At 43.4% G+C, this 16,446-nt stretch overlaps 1 protein-coding gene across 1 annotated transcript in view; it reads right to left on the minus strand.

Annotated features, from left to right (window-relative positions):
* Prkci (protein kinase C iota) overlaps nucleotides 1-16,446 on the minus strand; it is a 57,578-nt gene that overhangs the window by 35,423 nt on the left and 5,709 nt on the right. The window contains exon 2 of the mRNA XM_075950443.1: nucleotides 3,295-3,416. Coding sequence (XP_075806558.1) covers nucleotides 3,295-3,416 — 122 coding nt within the window. The remainder of the gene's footprint in view (nucleotides 1-3,294; nucleotides 3,417-16,446) is intronic.

Genomic DNA, 16,446 nt, shown 5'->3' on the forward strand with positions numbered 1-16,446 from the left:
TCACAGATAATATATTCAATCTCTTTCGTTTTTCTTGAACTGAGTGCCTGTGTGTCACATGTGACCTTTCTTTGACCATGTTTGATAGGTAAAGCATTCTATGTAAGTCATTATGAAACAAAGATGACCAGGAAAGCTAACTCTATCACCAAATCTAAATTTATAGAATAAACACAAATACATTCTTAGTATTTGCTCACTGAAGTTGACTTTGAGAGAATTAAGGGATTGATAAAACCCACATATTAATCGTTAGGTTGTTCTTGTTTTCAATACACCTATTTTTTTCACCTATAAAAAAAACCAAATAATTAGGCTCTAAAAACCGTTGTTAGATATGAAATACCCAACTATTTGTAAAATAACCTGACAAGATGCAGAACACAAAACTTAGGTCACATGTTCATTATATTTAAATCCATATTCCACTTCCTGGCCCCCATTGGTTCATGGCCATATCATAATGCAAAATACATTTAGTCCAACTTCAAAACTCCCATAATCTAACATGGTCAACACTGTTTAAAAGTCCAAAGTTCAAAGTCTCTTCTGAGACTCAAGGCAATCTCTTAACTATAACTCTCAGGGAAAAAAATATTCCAACATGTGATATATATTACCATTCAAAAAGGGAAGAATCAGGACATAGTTAGGAAATACTGAAAAGTATAAATCTTTAGTGGCTCTGCCTTTCCAGCTTTGTTGCCTGCAAGATACTCATCTCTCTTGGGCTGGTTCCACTCCCCGGGAACTCCTTGGGAGAGAACCCATGGCACCAGTACTTATAACATCGTGGGGTCTCCAATACAATGCAGGCTTCCCTTTCAGAGCTTCACACAATGGCACCTCGGGGTTTCCATGCAGGGACTCCCCTTGCCACACGCCAGGCCTCAGGAGCTCTCCTTCACCGCGGAGGAAGATTCCCTACACCGTTCCTCATGGATTTCTCATGACTCTAAGGACAGAACCGTAAGGACAACAGTGCCAAGTTCAGATGCCCATTTGGGAGCCTGGTCCTCGCCTTGAATCACCTTTGCAGAAACTTTCTTTGTAGCCTCTTAAGAGCAGAAAATTCAGTCGGGCAGTGGTGGCGCACGCCTTTAATCCCAGCACATAGGAGACAGGCAGGCGGATCTCTGTGAATTCGAAGCCAGCCTGGTCCACAGAGTGAGTTCCAGGACAGCCAGGACTACACAAAGAAACCCTGTCTAGAAAAACAAAAACAAAAAAAGGGCAGAAAATTCCTCAGGCCCTTTCTTTTCCCAAGTTGGAAGCTTAGCTGGGTAGGGTCTTGCCCCGTGTGGACCAGGCCTCTCCTTAATCCCCTTATCTCTTAGCACAAGCCTCAACTCCAACATTCAATTTCCTCCCCCTCTTTTTTCTCTTCATACTGTAGTTTTGTATTTCTTTTTGTCTCACTTGCTATTTTTCACCGTAGACCTGCATAAGAGTGATTACTAATAATGACATGACAGTTAATATCATGTCCTGAAATGTCCTTCAAGAAATTGTCTTTGCAATTTAACCTCAGGCAAAGTCTTAGGACTACAGTGTGGAATATTCCTTTATACTCTGGACATATGTCCCTGTGATTGGCTTAATAAAGAAACCAACTGGCCCATAGCAGGACAAGATAAGGTTAGGGGGAGAGTCACACGGAATCCTGGGAAGAAGGGCGGAGTCAGGAGCTGTGAGAGCTACAGAGCAAGCAGGAGATAAACATGCCGTGTCCAAAGAAGGCACCGCCACATAACAGAGGGTAGTTAAGAAATACGAGCTAATTTAAACGTAGGAGTCGGCTAGCAACAAGCCTGAGATGCTGGCCAAGCATTTATAATTAATATTAAGTCTCTGTGTAGGTTATTTGGGAACTGGTGGGCAGGAAAGAAACTTCCCACTATACCACAGCAGAAGCCACATTCTTTTGCCAAAACATCACAAGAATAGTCTCTAGCCCAGTTTTTAATACTGTTTCTCTGAATGCTGGGCCTATATAATCCATATTGCTCTCAGCAATACTGTTTTGCACAAGATCCTACCAGGAGGCCTATTTAACCCAGCCTACAACATTCAAATATAACTTTTCTAGACCAAAATCCCAGTCTTCTAAAAACAGGTCAGGCCTGTCACAGCCTCAGTACCATTGCTAGAGGACCGGGCTTCTACTCCCAGTAACCACACGCCGGCCAACAGCTCTCTGTAATTCCAGGTCCAGGGGACCCAGGGCCCTCTTCTGGCCTGTTCAGACACTGGACACACATGATGCAGACACACACATGTAAGCAAAACACCTACTCACATTAAACACACACACAAAGGAAAGGCATAATACTGCATCTCATAATTATATATTCAGTCAGTTAAAAATAAAAAATTTAAAACTATGCAGAGAACTAAAACAAAATAAAGTAAAATAAAAATCCTGTCTACCATTCCCTGTTCTATGTAAGAGCATATGGCAGTAATGGTGACACAGTTACTATCCACCTGAAATGTTTTGTTATTAGGGGTGACAGCTCACATAAGGAGACAAAGAAGCGGTCACTGCAAGTTCCATATCAGCCAGGGCCACATAACAAGACCTGCCTTTATTTAAACAAAGAAGAAAAAAAGTCAATTTAGGGGCTGGAGAGGTGGCTCAACAGTTAAAAGCACTTGTTGCTTGTTGTTCTTGTAGAAGTTTAGTTCCCGGCACCACAACCTTCTGCAGCCAGTTCCTCCAGGGGGATCAGATACCCTCTTCTGGTCTCCTTAGGCACCAGACACACATGAAGGCAGTGGAGGGTGAGAAGGCTGAACTCAATGTCCTCGAACTGAGGAAGCTGCCCATTCTATCAATCTATCAGCCCTGGTCCTTAAGAGAACCCTGTCTAACACTGCGATGAGCCTCTTGAGTGTGAGGACAAGCAATGTCTATCCTCAAACAGTTCACAGGGCTTCGTGGGTACAAGTCACTAACACTGCCCTGAAGTAAAATGACCACAATTGCTGATTGCGCCGACATTTTCTTTACGGTACATTCAGTTAAGAACAAGTAAACTCTTATATTAAAATATAAGAAATTTATAATCAAAATTAAGTTAAAATGTCACACCAATAAAACATTTGCCTTACTTCATTTTGGAGAGGGAAAGGCAAAGACTGTGCACTTTGATTTAAATCTTCTATCTTATTCTAAGTACTCAAGCGTGGCGTTAAATTTCTACTTTATCTTTCTCTCGACTTTCTTGGGACTCTTACTTTATCTAAAAGCAAATGCGCACACAGGTAGCACCCCTTCCCCCAGTCACTCACCTTCCTCGTCTATCCATTTCATGGTGAACGGCTGTTCATTGTCAAAAGAACACATATCTCGGACCTCACTGCAAAGTCCCTCAAAGGAGATGGAAGGCTCAAAGTGTGTTATCATAATGTCCCTGAAAAAGAAAAAGTTTCATGTTTAAAGTCATACTGATCTACATGTGACTGAACACCTCATGACGAACTAGTTATATCTGTGTGTACATGAAAAATTAAAACATGAAATAAAATTACAGTACAAAAACAACAGATTTATGGAAACCTTAACTCAGTGTCCTGTCACTGAGAACGCCGCGCTCACTGCTCCGCCACTTTCACACGGCCTTCCACCTCCACAGCCACGCTCTACAAGCATTTGCCTTGTACTCATCTAAACTCTACTTCAAACCCCATCCCCAGAGTTTCCTACCCCCAAAAGTCTACCATTCACTTAGAGACGTCCTTCTGTTACCCTGGCTCCCTTAGCCTTGATTATACAAATAACCCACCATAAACCTGTCAATCATTCTTTGTTTTCCAAAAATAGCTTTAAGGTAACTTCCTTTAGTATAGGTAATCTTCCTCCCCAATCACAGGAATACACTTTTAATAAAAGTATTAATAAATAAAAATAGTAAACAATATCTATTATTGCATTAATATATTAGTACTAGACAAACCATTTAAATCCAATAAGCAGCTAGTCACTTAACTTGTTGAGTGTTTTCTAGTAGAGGCCTGGTGTCCCCTCTAGGCAGCCAATCACTTAACTTGTTGAATGTTTTCTAGTAGAGGCCTGGTGTCCCCCTCTAGGCAGCTAATCACTTAACTTGTTGAGTGTTTTCTAGGAGAGGCCTGGTGTGCCCCCTCTAGGCAGCCTCTCCACAGCAGCCACTCCACACAGCACTCTGTGCTGGACCAGCTTTAAGGTTTTTATAAAATTAACACAGTCCATGGCTTCCGGCTGCAAATCCAAGTGCGTCTACTATGCAGAGTCAGAGTTAATTTCCTAGGTAGCTGGGATGGTTAGCTTGGCTGTGGATGTGGGAAGAGAGGCCTGAGGACCAGTCTAGCTTAGGCTGGTCTGAAGACATGCCTGGGAGGGATTTTCTTGGTTGAACTGACTGAGGAGGTGAGATAGACTGTGAAGCAGAGAGTTGGAAGGAGCCCTTTCTCCCCTAGGTTGCTTTATCAGGATATTGTATCACAGCATCTGGGTCTACAGCCCACAGATGTCCCCAGTCAGAGTACAATTAAACTTGGTGAAAGCGAATGCTGAGACATTTTCTTCACGATATCCCTGAGGGCAATGCAGGACAGGATGAATACCTAACTGTCAAAACTTAGCTCTGACCTCAACATAGGGAAGGATAGATAATTCTAGAGACAAATATCAGTGCCATGACCATGAAACACAGACTCAAGTTACCCCAAATCCCATGTTCAACATGGTAACATTTTCATGAAGTTAAATCAAATCCACATTTCAAACACACTGGTGGGACATCAGAGAGCTGACTCCCAGCAAAGCCAGACATCTCTGCTGTCAGCCTAGATGCTCGCTGATGACACTCTTACTTAGCTTTCGGCATGAACGTAGCGGCCAGTCAATACATCTCAAAACGTTTCACTCATTAGACACCAGGATGTTAGGTCAGACAGAGATGGGCAAGAAGTGGTTATTTAGGGAGCTAAAAGCAGCCCAAGATAAACTCTTCCTAGGTTCTGGACCTGCAACATGACAACCTCTCCAGTCACCCAAGACCTCACCGGGGGGATCAGGCTCGTAGAAGGTTTGGGGGAAGGTACTGTTCTTTCCAGGAACTTTAACTCGGACAGTAAAGGAAAGGAAATGACAATAAAGAGGAGCTGTGAGCAGTGGGCAGCAGAAATAGAGAACACAAAGGATCTTCTGTAACTATTAACACGGCAGCCACTGGCTATCTGCCTACAGAAGCGACAGCGACACTTAGCTAGAGAAGGAAGCAGAGAGCAAGGCAGACCAGGAAACCGCGCGACCTCTCAGGACCTGCCAGCATCAGAGACGCTCCCTCCTGCAGCAATGGGAACAAATACAGAGACCCACAGCCAGACATTAGGCAGAAAGTGGCAGACACTAATCCATAAAGGGGACGGCTCCATCAAATCCTGGTGTAGGAGGGTCTTCTTTCTATGCGCTGCTTTCATTGGTCAAATAAAGAAACTGCCTTGGCCTTTTGATAGGGCAGCACTTAGGTGGGTGGAGTAGACAGAACAGAATTCTGGGAGGAAGAAGGCAGAGATAGAGAGCCGCCATGTAGCCAGCCGCCAGGTCAGACAGGCTGAATCTTTCCTGGTAAGACATGGCCTCGTGGTGACATGCAAATTATTAGAAATGGGTTGAATCAAGATGTGAAAGTTAGCCAATAAGAAACTAGAGCTAATGGGCCAGGCAGTGTTTAAGTGAATACAATTTGTGTGTTATTTCGGGGTATAAGCTAGCCGGGCGACAGGACACAGCCCATAGCTCCATTTACTACAGAGTCCCTCCCCTCAGGACTCAGGGAACTGAGGAAATGGAGGCATCAAGACACCAAGGCATTCTAGGCACAACAGGGCTGGCACACACAGGAACTCAGAGACTGTGGCAGCATGCACAGGTCTACACCAGATGGGGTCCTAGAGCTGAAAGAAGTGGACACACTGCCCCCACCCCTAACCTAGAAGCAAGCTCTGATTGCCACCTGCAAACCAAAAATGAGTTTTCTCCAGGGGAGTCTCTTGAGGGTAGACCCCACAGCGACAGACGGTGAGCACCAGACTAACAAGTCGAGGTCCTTTGTGTACACATTATGGCTTCTGGTTTGGGGTTTTATGGGATCCCTGTGTCTTCCAACATGTGTGTGTCTGCATCTATGCATTTCTTCAGCATTTTCTTTGGCTCTTTTTCATATTTATTTTACCATATTTGATTTGTTTTTTTATTTATCTTACTATATTTTATTATTATCTACTTTTTAGATGTCTGTCTTTTTCTCTTTTCCTTTCTTTTTTTTTTTCTTTTTCTTTTTTGGTTTTTTAAGACAGAGTCTCTCTGTGTAGCTTTGGAGCCTGTTCTGGAACTTGCTCTGTAGATCAGACTGGCCTCGAACTCAGAGATTCACCTGCCTCTGCCTCATAAGTGCTGGGATTAAAAGTGTGTGCCACAACCACCTGGCTAGGTGTCTATTTTCTAAAGACAGAAAGGTATGGATCTGGATAGGAACTGGGGAGGAACTGGGGGGAGTGGAAACCATAATCAAACTATACTGTGTGAAAAAAAATCTATTTTCAAGCAAAGAAAAATAGATGATTTTTCATATACATTTTAATAACCCCCCTTGCCTAACACCTCCCACATCCTCCCCACCTAACTTCACATTTTTTTCTCTCCAAAACAACAATAAAAAAACCAAAAATCAAATCAAAACAAAATACTATTAAGATGAAATATCAAAACAAAAAGCCCGCAAACACCAATCACTGAGTCCATCTTGCTTGGCCAGCTACTCCAGGGGATGGAGCCTGCCCTGGAGTGTGGCTGACAGACCCCATGGCAATGCTCCATTGGAGAAAACTAATTTTCCCTTTCCCAAAAGTTATTAGCTGTAAATAGCTTCTTAATTGGGGTGGGGCTTTGCATCCACTTCCCCTCCTCGGTGCTAAGATTCTGTGTGTCTCTGTCAGTCCTGCTGTGTCCGGAAGACACAACTTCCTTGGATTCACCCACTTCGTCTGGTCCTTGAAGGGAGGAATTTGATAAAGACATCCCATTTTGGAACTGAGTGTTCCAAGTCTCCTGCTCTCTACATTGTGACACAAGACGTTCTCGGGGATATTCATCGGGCCTCTTCCTCCTCCCGTCCTCCCACACCTTTGGAACTTAGTTCATACTCGATGCTTTGCCCATTATCTCTACACACATCTTCTGCGTTACAACGGCCACATTTGACTCTAGACCTTGCTCTAACTTCTTTTTTCAACTCGATCATACATTCCCAATACACATAACTACAATAGACACTAGTTTACTCAGAACCCTACCCGAGTGCTGGGTTTAAAGGTGTGCGCCGCCACCACCTGGCTTCATACCCCTAAGCTCAAGTATCTTGAATGTACTGTAGTAATGTAGGAAATGATAAAAGTTTCTATAGAAAATCATTTTTCCATCAAATACACTTTTGACAATGGAATACAAATTTTTTATTATAAACATTTACAAAACACTTCGTCTTGTTTCTTTCTGATAGGGTCTCACAAAGTGGCCCTGGCTGTCCTGGAACTTGCTCCATAAAATACTCTGCCTCCTGAGTGCTAGGATTAAAGGTGTGGGCCACCACATCCAACAATACACACATATGTTTACGCAACCATATCTTACTCTAACTTTGTAATTATCAATCTAAACATTAAGGCCCACCTGACAGATTTTGAAAGACAAAAATCACAGAGTCACGACAGTATATGGCAGTAGCAAAAGAACTCATTTTCAAATCTTAATCTAAAAAATCCTGTAACTGATGCTGTGCTCCGAGCTGCTCCCCTCAGCATCCAGCACCCCCACCCCAGTCAGTACTGGAGAGGATTTCTGCTGCCACCATTACACCATCCATTATCAGCCCCTTCAACATCTGACTCCTTGCCTGCAGACACAGATGCACCCCATTCTCCAACAGCCGTAGGGAATATAAAGGCCTTAGATGCGCCAGCTCATCCTGTAAGGGTCTGGAATGCTGACACTTCAGTTTCAACTTCAGGGCAGCTTGACTGTTTTTCTACCTAAGCCTGTGCTCTGGCTTGACTGTGTGTCCCCTCCAAAACTCATGGTGTAACTTAATCTCTATTTATTAATCACTGTGGTGGTAGGAGGAAGAGGGGCCATGCTGGGCACGGTGGTGCATGCTTTTAATCTCACTAAGTAGAGGCAGGTGAATTTCTTTGAGTTTAAGGCCAGCCTGGTCTATATAGTAAATTCTAAGCAAGCCAGAGCTACATAGTGAGACCTTATCTTGTCAAAAATAAAAAATAAAACAAGAAGAAAGAAAAAAAAAACGAATGAACAGAAAAAGAGAGAAGTGGGCCTCCAGGAGCAGTGATTAAGTTATGCAGGGTTTCGTGGGCCCTTTTCTGCGCTCCGGCCCTTCCACTAATGTTGAGGGTCGTTGCCTTCGCTGGAGAACAGAGCGAAACAGCCATGCTGACTAAAGAAATCAGACCTTTGACTAGACACCAAATCTGTATGTAGACTACGCTGTCTGTAATATTGTTACAGAAGAACAAACAGATTCACAGAGCCTCTTCTCTTCTCTGTTACTCCTGAATAAACCCCACCCATTCTCAAACTCTGAACTATGGCTTTCCACAGCGGAAGCCAGACAATGTATATCTTGGTTCTTTCAGTCTGATTTAATAAATTCTACACACGAGATAGCTCACACACAACAGGAATGAATTTATGTCCATCTGTCCATCCTGGAGACAGAAGTCCAAGATGAAGGTACTGTAGGTTTACTGCCTGCTCAGCCCCAATTTCTGTTCCAAAGATTTGAAACTTCTAGTTGTGGCCTTAAAAAGGGCTAGTCTAGGGTCACTTCAAAAAGGTACTAATCCCATTCACCAGAGGCAATGCATCCCCCACATTTTATCTTTTGAGCCAATTTCAACATATGAATTTGGGGAGTAGGCACAAATATTCAGACCATAGCAGTGTATTACCCTAAAATCTCCACCAATAACTTTTTACAGCTAATAAGCAGGATACAAAATTAACACACATAAATCAGTAGCTTCCTATAAACAAACGACAAACTAACTAAAAAAGAAATCTAGGAAGCAACACCTTCCACGACAGCCTCAACACAGATCTGCACTCCTGTATTCACAGGGGCATTGTTCACGACAACCAAGAGGCGGTAGGAACACAAGCGTCCATCCAGATGAATGGATAAGTGTTATATAACATACAATGGCTATTCTTCAGACAAAAAAAACCTATCCATATTATACACCACAATCCCTGAGAACATCATGTACCTTAAAACAAACAAGTCAAGCACACACACAGCTCTAGAGTTTTCATGAGTGGAAAAAAAGCAGAACCTTACAAATAAAACTTATTTTTTTGGCTTTGAAAAGTCTTCCTATATAACCCAGGCTGGCTTTGAATTCTTTAATCTCCTGCCTTAGCCTCCCAAGTCAGAGGATTATATCTAGGGTTCATGACACCTGGGGAAATATCTGTGAAATATTTGAAAAGCCAAAGCACATATTTCCTTAAGAGACTAAGTGTAGGGTGGTTTATTAACTACCATTCCTTAAGTTCCAGGAGCTAAAGCATTTAGGGAGCGTTTGTGCAAACACTTTTCTCCTTGGGAAAGCACCTTGTTCACAACACTCCACAATGAACAGATCCTGGTTACAATAACAAAGGAAACATGAGCTGAGGATACGCACACGGCCTTCAGAAGAGGGAAAACACAATACACACACACGATTTTTCTGGTTTTACTCTGTTGTTAGCATAAATCACTTAATGGATGATCAACAGATTGGTGTTTTACCGCAGAGTCCCTAAGTGGCAAATTTAGGTAGTTTTACTTAATTTTTAAAGGAAAAAAAGGGGGGCATCATTAATTTTGTTAGTTATCTCCAGAAGACAACTGTTTAGGAATCCAATGATCCTATTTTCTGAAATATAAAATGTAAAACCTCCTCAAGGCTGATTTTAAAAGCAAAGTCAAGAAGACGCAACACTGAGTTCTGCTATTTAAACATAAACTTTTCTTCTGAAATGCATGGATTATCTAAAAAATGTCTTATTTGAACTTTATTTAACTTACAGCAATTGTCTGGGCAGGATTGCCCACAGATGCCAGAACCACTGAAGAAAGGGTTTAGAGGCAGAGAAGAGTCTTGTAATCTCACACTATTATTCAAGAAGCCACCAATGCCTTTCAATGAAGACAACAGACTAAAGGAGATGACTCAGACAAGATCCAAGTTCAAATCCTCAGACCCACCTAAAGCAGGTCATGCTAACAAATATCTTTAATCTCAGTGCTCCTATAGCAGGAAGGGACGAGAGATGGAAATCGCCTTTGAACCAGTGTACACAGAAGTGATTGAGAGATCCTGTCTCTCTAGGCACAGTGATGCACACACCTTTAATCCCAGCACTCGGGAAGCAGAGGCAGGTGGATCTTGTGAGTTCAAAACCAGCCTAGTTTACATAGTGAGCTCCAGCACAGCTACACACAAACACACATGGGGGGGAGGGGCACCTGTCACCAATGAGGTTTAAAGTTAATTCTGATATCCAATGTTGTCCATACAAGACACAAGTTACTGTAGAACATGTCCATACACACACACACACACACACACCAAACAGAGATTTAAAAAAAAAAATATATAGAGCGGTGGCAAGATAGCTCAGTAGTTATAAGCACTCGGAGACCCAGATCAGTTCCTAGCACCCACCCATTCGGAGGCTTACAGCTAACCATAACTCTAGCTCCAGGGGATCTGATAATGCCCTCTTCTGACCTCTGTGGGTTCCAGGCACACATGTGGTGTACTTACATAATACATGCAGGCAAAACACTCATACACACAAAATAATAATAAATAAGTTAAAAAAAAAAAGACTATAGCCAGGCAGTGGTGGCGCACATCTTTAATCCCAGCACTTGGGAGGCAGAGGCAGGAGGATCTCTGTGAGTTCGAGGCCAGCCTTGTCTACAAGAGCTAGTTCCAGGACAGCTCCAAAGCTACAAAGAAACCCTGTCTCATCCATAAATAAAATTTAAAAATAAAAAATTAAAGAAAAGACTAGAAGCTGCCTCCATACTGAGTCAAGAGGACTGTTCCAGCAGTGAGGGAAGAGGCTCCTCCCCTCGGAAGGGCGCCACAGCGAGCAGGAGTATGGAGGAGAGCCACTGCAGCAGGAGGGCACAGAGGCTCCTGCAGAAAGCCCTGCCTCAAGACCAGCGCAGGTTCATCTGCACAGGTGTGTGGACAGTCACAGAGAGAAAAGCCACCTTCTCACTCTACAGTGCAGTCTACGTGATTAAGAGGGCAAAGAGATGCCATCTCAAGAGGGAATTTGCTGACTGATACTGAGTTACCCTGGGCACCTAGACCAGAGAGCGGGAACAACCACAGTCAGAGAGCCTGGAAACTGGATGCTGGCTGACAAGCTAAAAGGTGCAGGCACCAGGCGGCTCTGCTAAGGCACAGCTCCACTCTGAATGCAGGTTTCATCGACTGAGAAAGATGCTGGAGCCCACAGGCCGAGTCAAAGACCTAAAACAAGCAAATGAAAGTTGAGAGCAAGTGGGTGCAACGATTCCGAAACCAGAGAAAGTAGACTTCAAAATTAAAGAGAAACAAGGGCACTACCTATGAGTAAAAGGAATAATCATCAAAAGGATGAAGCAAGCCTGGGTATGCAGTCGATCAGCGCGCACCAAGCAGAACATGTGGCCCTACGGCAGGATGATCTATGCTGATAGCCACTGAGGACTGGGTGGGAGCCCAGTATCTGGGACCCCTCTTGGGGCCATGCTGGTGTCTGAGGGCCACCCTGCAGTCGGGGTACCATCCGGACTTGGGCTGCTGCTGAGGGCCATGTCTGGGTTCATGGTCCTATCACAGCCAGGTCTGTGTTGATGTCCATGGCCTGGGTCCCATGGCCACACAGATGCCTGGGCTCTGATCTGCCACCAAGGGACATCTGAGGGGACTACACTGCTACCCATGGCCAGGGTGCCAACTGGGACCAAACTGCAACCAGGGGCCATGTCTGGCTCCACGGCCCTATCACAGCCAGGGTTTATTTCGATGCCAGCAGCTCCTGCTATCACCGAAGGCCGCACACATGCCCAGGATACCAGAGGCCATATTGGGACCTGAGGGTCATGTTGCCACAGGGATCATACAGATCGGAATAAACTATACTATCACCTGGGGCCATGGCGGCATCCATGCCCAGGCCTGGGCTACAGTGGGTCTGTGGCCCTACTGTGCCAGGGTCTGTGCTAATATCCATAGCTCCTGGTACCAATGAAGGCCACGCAGATGCACGAGGTCTGGGTTGTCACCTGGGGCCACCTTGCCGATCTGAGGGGACTGTGCCATAGTGACATCTGGGCTCAAAAGTTGCTGAGGACTATCTTACCCCAGCTAGGGTCTATACCAATGTCCATGGCCCGGGGTGCCACGATACACCACTGCCCATTGTTCCCACAGGAGCGCATGTGATCCAGGGTCGAACCATGTGTTGGACCATGAGTTAAAATATAAGGGCCTTGCTGAGTTGGCCCCACCCCTCATTGGCCCAGGGAGAGCTGACCCTGTCCCTCGCAGGCCCTGGGATAATGGACCCCAATCACCCTGACATGATAAAGCTGGGAGAGTTGCGGCCCCTCCCCCAACCCTCACCCCACACTTGGAAAAGCTGTTCCTGCCCCTCACCATGGGCCTGGGAGACAGGAGGATCTAAGGGTTCGCTGATAAACCAGTCTTGCCAGCATGGCAAACTCCAGGTTCAGTAAGACCCTTTACTTGAGATGGGGAACAGCCAGTGAAGATCCTTGATGCTGTCAGCTCCACGTGCACACGCACAGGTGAGCACACCGTCACACACGTGCGTTTACACATACACCATGCACACAAATAAATAAAAGAGGGCTGCAGATGACAAACCACTAAAGGGGAAAACTGAGAGCACCTTCTCTAAAATTAAGAACGTGACAAATCTGCCCATTCTCACTGCTCCTGCTCAGTAATATTCAATCTTTAAGCTAGAGCCGTAAGAAAAAAAAAAACACTGACACAAACGGGAAAGCAGAAAGTCAAAATCATATCCACTGTAGTGCTTCTACTATAAGTAGTAGGATTAAAATCATATCCACTGTAGTGCTTCTACTATAAGTGGTAGGGTTAAAAAAAAAGTCAGTAGTTTTTCTACATACCAGTGAACTTGAGCAGAAATAAGTTGGGAAAAAAAAGAAATCCCATTCATAGTAGTTTCTAAATAAATATATAAATAAATAATCCTAAAAATAATTTTAACCGAGGAAGAGAAAGATTTCTCCAGCAAAGACTAAGGCACTGGAGATGGCGTGAGAACAATGGAAAGGCCTTCCATTCATGGGCTGGCAGAATTAATAATGAGAAGATGACTGGCTATTTACCAAAAATAACCTCCAGATTCAGTAAATTCCCATCAAATTCCAGTAACATTTCTTCACACAACTAGAAATAACAATCCTGAAATTCATATGGGAACACAAAATTCCTAAGCAGAAAGAGTGACGACAGAAAAAAAAAAGAAAAAAATGGTATTAGAAGCACAAAGACATGTAACTATATATATAAAAAAGAGTGACGACAGAGGTATCAAATGCCCGATCTCTAAGTTATATACTAGAGTCATGGTAACAAAAACAGACAGGCAGATCAGCGAACACGATAAAGACAAGTTCATACAACAATTGCCACCTAATTCTTGACCAAAGCGTCAAAAGCACACATTAGAAAAAGGATAGCCTCTTTAACAAATGGTTCTGGGCCTAAGGCTGAAGAACACCACAGAAGAGGAGATGGAAAGATTCTAAGGTCCAGAGGACCAGGAACTGCTGTGAAACTGCTTCCTAGACATGACAGGGATGCTAAACCCATTATACCTCAGATAATATGGCTGACCAAACAAGTCCTAAAGAAGGACACCACAACAGACTGATATCTTACCTGAACCCACCCCAGACACAGAACTGCAGGCAATGAAGGACGGCTGAGAGAGGAGAAATTAAGTTTTCCCAAGGATGAGCCCCTAATTGGTCATCCAAAACAAAGCAGTCAGTACTAAAACCATATTTATACGAATAACACTAGACAGATCCAGCACGTTCTATTTATATGCTTATGCATTTATATACACACATATCTGTACATGCATGTGCGCAATAGTAACAAAGAAAATAGATCACGGATTTGAGAAGGAACAAGAGTTGAGAAAAACAGTAGTGGTTGGAGGGAGTAAAGAAAGGGGGTAACGATGTAACTATAGTTTAATTTAAAAATAAAATTTTAAAAATGGTGCTGGGAAAATTAGATTTCTACATTTAGTACACAGTAATATATAGTACATAGTAGAAAACTAAAGTAAAATTCCTATCTGTAATTCTGCATAAAAATCAATTGAAAATGGGGGCCAGTGAGATGGTTCAGTAAGTAAAAGTGCTTGCTGCAAAGCCTAAGGGCCTGAATTCGATCCTCAGAACCCACATGGTAAAGAGAACCAACTCCTGAAAGTTGTCCGCTGACCTCCACACATCCACTATACAGCATGTGTGCCCCCCATGTGCTGCACAAGCAAAAAATAAATGTAACCATTTTTAAATTAATTCAAAATGAATGAAATACCTTAATAGCGGACTTGAAACTCTGAGAATGCTACAGAAAAGGACTTCAAAACATAGGAAATGCAAGGACTTTCTGAGTCAGATACCAGTAACACAGGAATAATCCCAAGAATGACAGGCAGGGACACATGAAATTAAAGACCTCTTTAACAAAGGAAACAATCACCAGAGTAGAAACAGCCCACGGAATGGGGGAAAAACAGCTTTGCTGTTTGCTGACAACACATTGGGCAGGAGAGTAATATCTAGAGTATGTAAGAAATATGTAGAGTAATATGTAGAGTAATATCTAGAGTATGTAAGAAACAACATAAAATAAACTTCAAGAAAATCACCCCATCAATAAAAGAGCTAATGAACTGAACGGACAGTTCTCAGAAGAAATCAAAATGACCAATAAGTTCATGGAAAGTGTACAGCATGCTTAGCCATCAGGAAAATGAAAACTATTTTGAGATCTCAGACATCCCAGTTAGCATGGCCACCATCACGAAAACAAGCAGCCTGGCTCAGAGGTGAAGAACACTTGTTGATCTTCCAGAGGTCCTCATCAGTATCCACAAGGCGGCTCACAACCATCCCAAACTCCAGTTCCAGGGAATCTGACAGCCTCTTCTGACCTCCATGGGCTCATCTAAGCAAAACACTACCACACATAAAATAAAAATAAATTACCCAGCATCCAAAAGGCAGAGGAAGGTGAATCTCTGTGAGTTCAAAGCCAGCCTGTCTTCAGAGTGAGTTCCAGGACAGACAGGGCTACAAAGAGAAACCTTGTTTCATCAAAAAAAAAAAAAACAAAAAAAACAAATGAAACAAAACAGCAATAAATTAATTTTAAAAAAAAGCAACGGCCAACTGCTCTGTCGATGGATGTAGTGGTTGAAATAGAACTGACCCCCATAGGCTCACATATTTAAATGTGCTGTCATTAGGAGTGGTACTGCTTGACAGGGATATCAGTGTGTGCTCCTCCAAAACTCAAAAGTGAACCACCTATGAGCACAGTGTCACACCCTGTAATTCCAGGTGCTAGGGAAGTTGAGGCAAGAGAATTACTCGAGGCTGGAAATGCTACACCAGTCAAGGCAACACAGCAAGACTCCAATTAAAATAGTAAAATTAAAAAAGGATACAATAAGCGTGCAATGTCCCTCACAGGCTCGCTGTCTGAATGCTTAGTACACACATGCAAGCACTGTTTTGCTGGAAACACTGAAGGTGAGGCCCCGCCAAGAAGTAGGTTACACAGCGAGGCCTGTGTGACAGTTCATCACCTCCAGTCCTGCTCTCCGCTTCTTGGCCCACTGTAAAGTCAGCAGCTGCCCTCTGCCTCGAGCATCTGCCACCCTGATGTCATACTTGAGTGCATGGGGCCAAGACTGACCCTTTGAGACCATGCGCTAAACAACATCTTCCTTAAGGTACTTCCGTCAGATTATTTTGGTCACAGCAACGCAAAATAAGAGGAAACAAAGCTCTCATTTGTGAAAGAAAGAACTTCTTGGTAAAATACACAATATTCAACCAAAACCAAATCCCTGGGAATAGAAGATTAAATAAATAAGACTTACCAACGCAATCAAACTATATCCTGTAATAATCAAGTTGTGTTATGTACTAAACAGATCTCTCCCCAAATCAGCGGCGGAGAATAGACAGTTATCTGTGCACATTGTGAGGAATGCAGTAACACTTATTCCAAACCAGCAGTGAAAGAAAG

Source organism: Microtus pennsylvanicus, chromosome 16 (assembly GCF_037038515.1).
Source record: "Microtus pennsylvanicus isolate mMicPen1 chromosome 16, mMicPen1.hap1, whole genome shotgun sequence".
NCBI lineage: Eukaryota > Metazoa > Chordata > Mammalia > Rodentia > Cricetidae > Microtus > Microtus pennsylvanicus.